The sequence below is a fragment of the Babylonia areolata genome, chromosome 33, assembly GCF_041734735.1.
Source record: "Babylonia areolata isolate BAREFJ2019XMU chromosome 33, ASM4173473v1, whole genome shotgun sequence".
NCBI classification, from domain to species: Eukaryota; Metazoa; Mollusca; class Gastropoda; order Neogastropoda; family Buccinidae; genus Babylonia; species Babylonia areolata.
In genome coordinates, this window is record NC_134908.1 from 2,698,838 (window position 1) to 2,706,337 (window position 7,500).

Genomic DNA, 7,500 nt, shown 5'->3' on the forward strand with positions numbered 1-7,500 from the left:
TGCCGTATATGAGAGAGAGAGAAAGAGAGTCAGAGAGAGAGAGAGAGAAAGAGATAGAGTGTGAGAGAGAGAGGGAGAGAGAGAGAGATACAAAAACAGTAAACGTTAATATAACCTAATTCAGTAATTGAAAACAGAGAGAGACGAAACTTTTTTTTTTTTTTTAATCTTTTTTTTAATTATTATATAGAATGCACTTGATTTAATTAGTCTGCTGAGAAAATGTCAGTGGAAAGAGAGAGAGAGAGAGAGAGAGAATACCTGCGAAAGTAGCAAATGTTAATATAAAATCATATGAAGTAATTCAGTAATTGAAGACAAAGAGAGAGAGAGAGATGGAGATGCAGAGGTTGAGACAGAAGCATGTTTGTTAAAAAAAAAAAAAAAAAAAAAAAAAAGCCCTTAATTTAATCAGTCTGCTGAGAAAATGTCAGAGGAGAAAGAGAGAGACAGACAGAGAGAGAGAGGAGGGTGGAGGAGAGAACCAGAGAGGGAGAGAGAGAGAGAGACAGACACAGAGAGAGAGAGGGGAGACAAGAAGAAAGAGAGAGAAAGAAAGAGAGAGAGGAAGGTGGAGGAGAGAACCAGAGAGGGAGAGAGAGAGGGGCACACAGAGAGTGAGGGGAGACTAGAAGAAAGAGAAAGAAAGAGAGAGAGGAAGGTGGAGGAGAGCACCAGAGAGGGAGAGAGAGAGAGGGGGGCACACAGTTAGAGGAGACAAGGAGAGAGAGAGGAGGGTGGAGGAGAGAACCAGAGAGGGAGAGAGAGAGAGAGGGGCACACAGTTAGAGGAGACAAGGAGAGAGAGAGGAGGGTGGAGGAGAGCACCAGAGAGGGAGAGAGAGAGAGGGGGGGCACACAGTTAGAGGAGACAAGGAGAGAGAGAGGAGGGTGGAGGAGAGAACCAGAGTGGGAGAGAGAGAGAGGGGCACACAGTTAGAGGAGACAAGGAGAGAGAGAGGAGGGTGGAGGAGAGCACCAGAGAGGGAGAGAGAGAGGGGGGGCACACAGTTAGAGGAGACAAGGAGAGAGAGAGAGGAGGGTGGAGGAGAGAACCAGAGAGGGAGAGAGAGAGAGAGGGGCACACAGTTAGAGGAGACAAGGAGAGAGAGAGAGAAAGAAAGAGAGAGAGAGGAGGGTGGAGGAGAGCACCAGAGAGGGAGAGAGAGAGAGAGGGGCACACAGAGAGTGAGGGGAGACAAGAAGAAAGAGAGAGAAAGAAAGAGAGAGAGGAAGGTGGAGGAGAGCACCAGAGAGGGAGAGAGAGAGGGGGGGCACACAGTTAGAGGAGACAAGGAGAGAGAGAGAGAAAGAAAGAGAGAGAGAGGAGGGTGGAGGAGAGAACCAGAGAGGGAGAGAGAGAGAGAGGGGCACACAGTTAGAGGAGACAAGGAGAGAGAGAGGAAGGTGGAGGAGAGCACCAGAGAGGGAGAGAGAGAGAGAGGGGCACACAGTTAGAGGAGACAAGGAGAGAGAGAGGAGGGTGGAGGAGAGCACCAGAGAGGGAGAGAGAGAGAGAGGGGCACACAGTTAGAGGAGACAAGGAGAGAGAGAGGAGGGTGGAGGAGAGAACCAGAGTGTGTGAGTGAGTGTGTGTGTGTGTGTTTGAGTGAGTGTGTGTGTGGGTGTGTTTGTGTGTGTGTGTGGGTGTGTATCACAGTATGTGAGTGTGTGTGTGTGACTGTGTGTGTGTGTGTGGTTGTGTATAGTGTTGTGTGTGTGTGTGTGTGTTGGTGTTTGTGTATAGTGTTGTGTTTGTGTGAGTGTGTGGGGACATGTTGTGTGTGGGTGTGGGTGTGGGCATGTGTTTGTGTTCTTCTTCAGTTTTCCGCCCCCCCCCCCCCCCCCCCCCCCCCCCCCCCCCCCACCCACCCACACACACACGCCCCTACCACCATCACCCATTCCACCTGCTGTACATTCTGCGATAATTTTCAATCGTTAGTCATAGTGCCGTGATGACATGAGTCACTCACATCCATTCCTTGGTGACAAGTCAGCCTTCATTCCTGGAGTTATACTCAGAACCCAGAACTGAGCAGTACGTAGTTAAGAATTACCACCGCTTTCCGGAATAACCTCCCCTCCCTCTGTCCTATACTTCTCCAGTTTTCTTCAGTTTACACGTTGTATCATTCACAAGTTGTGTCCCTCTCAATCCAGTCTAGGTATGACGGGCACAATAGCCCAGTGGTTAAAGCGTTGGATTTTTGATCCGAGGGTCCCGGGTTCGAATCTCGGTAACAGCGCCTGGTGGGTTATTCTTCTTCTTCTTCTTCTTCTGCGTTCGTGGGCTTCAACTCCCACGTTCACTCGTATATACGCGAGTGGGCTTTTTGCATGTATGACCGTTTTTACCCCGCCATGTAGGCAGCCATACTCCGTTTTCGGGGGTGTGCATGCTAGGTATGTTCTTCTTTCCATAACCCACCGAACGCTAACGTGGATTACAGGATCTTTAACGTGCGTATTTGATCTTATGTTTGCGTATACACACGAAGGGGGTTCAGGCACTGGCAGGTCTGCACATATGTTGACCTGGGAGATCGTAAAAATCTCCACCCTTTACCCACCAGGTGCCGTCACTATGATTCGAACCCGGGACCCTCACATCGAAAGTCCAACGCTTTAACCATTCAGCTATGGCGCCCGTCGCCTGGTGGGTTAAAGGGTGGAGATTTTTTTGATCTCCGAGGTCAACATATGTGCAGACCTGCTTTGTGCCTGAACCCCCTTCGTGTGTATACGGCAAGCAGAAGATCACATACGCACATTAAAGATCCTGTAATCCATGTCAGCGTTCGGTGGGCTACAGAAACAAGAACATACCCAGCATGCACACCCTCGAAAACGGAGTACGGCTGCCTACATGGTGTGGTTAAAAAAACAGTCATACACATAAAAGCCCACTCGTGTGCATATGAGTGAACGTGGGAGTTGCAGCCCACGGAAAGAAGAAAAAGAAGAATGAATGTATGCCTTTGAATGACTGGTGTGCAAGTATTTTGATTTGTCTGTTTCAAAGATTCAGCACTTGGTAGATACTTAATTTTTTTTCCCCCCCCCACTTTGGTAACACATGGAAATTTAAGGTAAATACATACATGGGAAGGGGGGTGGGGGGAACACGAAATGGATGAAACACAAAAACAAATCATTGTTATCATTGTTGTTATTATTACAGTTGTTGTGTGCGTGGATGTTGGTGTGTTCTTCTGGCTCACCTCAAGTGGAATTGTTTCTTAAACAAAAATCAAAATCAAAGGATTTTGGCACTGGTAGCTTTTATACCAGCAACACACTCCTCTCAAACTGCAACCCGTTTCATGTCAAGCAAACTCTCATGCGCTTACAAAGAATGCATGCATGCACATGATAGAGAGAGAGAGACAGAGACACAGAGAGATAGAGAGAGAAATGGATGAAACACAAAAACAAATAATTGTTATCATTGTTGTTATTATTACAGTTGTTGTGTGTGTGGATGTTGGTGCGTCTTCTGGTGCACCTCAAGTGGAAGGGTGGGCGTTTTTTTGTCTGCGCTTGACTGAGTGCACGCCACTAATGCGTTGGCAGAGGAACGTCGTATGATTGCCGTTATGCAAGGCAGTTTCCTGCAGTGAGGTTGGGTACTGCACCAAGTGAGAGAGAGAGAGGGGGAGGAAGACAGAGAGAGACTCTCTGTCTCTCTCTCTCTCTCTCTCTCTCTCTCTCTCTCTCTCACACACACACACACACACACACACACACACACACACACAGTTTCAATCAAGTACTGGGGAATAGGTTCGTGGGAGTGTGTACACAGATAGAGAAGCGAGAAGAGAGAGAGGGGGAGAGAGAGAGAGAGAGAGAGAGAGAGAGAGACTCTCTCTCACACAAACACACACACACACACACACACACACACACACACACACACAGAGACATTGAGACTCAGAGACCATGAGAGAGATCAGTTTCAGTTTCAGTAGCTCAAGGAGGCGTCACTGCGTTCCGACAAATCCATATACGCTACACCACATCTGCCAAGCAAGATGCCTGACCAGCAGCGTAACCCAACGCGCTTAGTCAGGCCTTGAGGGGAAAAAAGTGAATAAATAATAGATAGATATATTTTTAAGAAAAAGAAAAAGAAAAAAGAACTACTACTAATGAGAGAGAGAGAGAGACAGAAAAAAGAAGAAAGGTGGTTTGGCTTCCGTTTGATGTTACTGCGCGTGTGTCCTTGAAGAAAATAAGAAGAAAGAAAAAAGAAGTGTTGTGGGGTTTGGCTTACAGTTTGATGTGACTGCGCGTGTGGCACGATCAAAAAGAAAAGAAAAAAGGGAGAAAGAAATATGTGGGTGGTTGGCGTATAGTTTGATTTGGCGGTGCTTGTGTGAATACTTTGGGAATGACGTTTCTGTCGGTGCGAAAGATGTTGCAGAAATAAGTCATCTGTAGTTTTCTTTTGGTTTGGTGGGGGAGGGGGGAGAGAGAGAGAGAGAGGGGGGGGGGGGGGGGGGGGGGGGCTTGATTTTAAAGCGAAAAAAATGTTTCAAAAAAGTGCCTGTGTGAATATTTGTGTCATTACTTTTCTGCAGGTGCGAGAGATGTTGCACAAATAAGTCATCTGGGATGTGTTTTTTTGTTGTTGTTTTTTGGTTTGAGCGAGGGGAAAACAGAGACAGACACACACACACACACACACACACACACACACACACACACACACACACACACACACACACACAAAAGAAGCCTGAACTTTTTTTTTTTTTTTTTTTTTTTTTTTTTTTTTTAATGTAGGGAATGGATGGGAAGATTTTAAGTCAGGACAGTATTTCAAATTTGATAAAAGTAATTCAAGGTTGGACAGATTTTCAAATTTGAGAAGTATAATAAGCGAGGACAAAATTTCAGATTTTGTGAGTATCATAAGCTAGGACATATTTTCAATTTTGATAAATATTGTAAGTGAGATGTATTTTCAGATTTGATATCATAATTTTGGACAGAAATTAAATTTGATGAGAGCAGTGAGTTTGGACAGAAATTCAAGTTTGATATTTTACGATAAGTTAGAACTGAAAATCAAATTTGATAAGTCTTATAAGTTAGGTCAGAGGTTCAAAATTATACCAACACTACCAGATAGAGAATTTGACAAGTACCAAAAGTCAGGTCAGAGGTTCAAAATTATACCAACACTACCAGATAGAGAAGGAGCAACCAAGCTGACTAAAAGTGGCGAACCATGTGTGTATGTACTGCATGCAAATTATGTGATGATAAATTTGCATCATTTCGTTTTGATGTGATGTCAGACTTTTTGTTAAAAAAGTTGATGATGTGTGTTCCAGATATCTACGGTTCATGTGCAAAATCATTGTTTGTGTGACTTGGCCCTTTAGTGTTGAGATAGTGTCAGATGTTTATGAGAGATGGACAGAAGGACAAACAGACTGACTGACTGACCGACAGACAGACGGACGAAGGAACCAACTGACTGACGGACTGATTGACAGTCTGACATGGATAGAGATACAGACAGACACACAGTGGCATCAGTGGGTGGGGGTGGGAGAGAAAGAGAGAGGTAGACAGAGATATTTCATCGGTGAATGATTAAGATCGATAACTAAAACCGTTTCCAAGACCTTAGTATCATTGTGGCTGCCTCAAATTGATTACCATAGCAGTTCCATACGAAACGAGAGAAAAAAACAATCTAAAAATGAAAATATCTTGTTAATTTAACAGTCATTTCAAGGCATTTTTTTTAGCTTTCAACTGTTGGGTCTTAGCCATAGGCTAGACTGGAATTCATGACATTTGAGGAGCCATTTCAAAGTAAGAGTCGGTTTTCATCTTCATCATCATCATCATCAGTCATCCTGATCTTGTGTCATTTCTATCATTTGTTTATCTGTTGTTCATTTTTTATTTTTCACTCTTTTATTTCTTTTCGTTTCTTTTTTGTTGTGGTTTATTTTTCCCCTCATTTTGTTTGAGCGTTGCTGACAGAATTGTCAGTGATATGTCTGTCGTTTGTTGTTTTGTATGGGTTGTTTGAATCATCTGTCTCTGTGTGAATGTGTGCATGTTTGTGTGTGTAATCGTTTCTCTGTGTGTGTGTGGACGTGCGTATATGTATGTATGTATACACTTGATTGTCGTCGTTATTGCACGTGTTCATGTTTTTAGTTGTTATCACTGTTCTGTGTGTGTGTGTGTGTGCGTGCGTGCGCCAGCATACATATGTGTGAATGACTTTATGTATAAGCATTTGTGTCACAGATCGTCAGTGTTCTGTACATTGTCATGTTGAGCGAATGTGAGTGAGAGAGAGAGAGCAAAAGAGAGAAGTTTTGTGGGAGCTCACTTATCGTGGCGTTGACCATCTCAACCACCCTGTGTGTCGTATGTATATATATATATACCTCTCTTCTCTCTAACACACCAGCCTATGTACTACTACTACTACTACTACTACTGCTATTTGTAGATCTCTTAAGACCTTGACCTTTAGTCAATTGCCCTTGCCTGTGTCTGTATCGCTACATATTTGGCCCCCTGCGCTCGACCCTCCCCCCCTCACAACCACCAACCAACCAACCTCGAAACTATACCACCACCGCTACCCCACAACACCGTACTACTGCTACCACCACTGCCCTCAACCACCGCCGCCACCACCACCACCAACACCACCAACAACGATGGTTTCTATGACGCCCGGCCATTGACCGGACGACTGCGAACTGGTTTTCCGTGGTGTGGGGAATTTGGCCGCGGGACCGTTTTGATGCCGGGGGGGGGGTGTGGTTGGATCGGGGTTTGACGTGGTGATGCGACTACTTCAGGGAGCGGAAGAGCGGAAGGTGCACGTGGAAGATGATGCGGACGGCCACCTGGTGTATCGCCATGGCGACATGCTTCAGTCTCGATGTACTGGGCTTCTTCTGCAGTATTTTTTTTCGTTTTATTTATTCTTTTTTTTTTCTCCTTTTTTTTTTTTTTTTTTTTTTTTTTTTTTTTTTCTCGTCGTCGTCCGTTCGTCAGTCGTCTTTGGATGAGTGTTTTGCCCCTTTCTGATATTTCTTAGCCCCCATATATCCTCGATAAACCTCTCCAGACCTGTTGCGTTTGATGTGGGTGGTGTGAATCTTTATTAGAGTTTTTTTGGTTTTTTTGTTATGAAGTTATTGATATGTAGGTTGTTGTTTTAGCGATGGTGATTATGAGGATGTTTTTGGGTTGAGAGTGTGATGGGTGATTTGCTAGTAAGGTTGTTGTTGAGTTCACTGGCTAGATTTTCTTAATTAAGTAGTTGCGAGACGAAGGTTTTCATTGTTGTCGAAAATTGTAGCAATATTGGTTTTTTTTTGGTTTTTTTTTTAATATTGTGTTTTGGTAAATTTGTGCAGGTTTGTTCAGTTGATACATGCGTATGTGACAGTGTGTGTTGTGTGTGTGTGTGTGAATACAGTCTGTGTGTTTGGGAGAGAGAGAGAGA

General features: G+C 44.4%; 1 protein-coding gene across 1 annotated transcript in view; it reads left to right on the top strand.

The window, feature by feature from the left end:
- Window positions 1-7,500, top strand: part of LOC143276836 (uncharacterized) — a 97,786-nt gene that overhangs the window by 7,119 nt on the left and 83,167 nt on the right. The window contains exon 2 of the mRNA XM_076581491.1: window positions 6,848-6,932. Within this exon, the coding sequence (XP_076437606.1) occupies window positions 6,848-6,932 (85 nt within the window). The remainder of the gene's footprint in view (window positions 1-6,847; window positions 6,933-7,500) is intronic.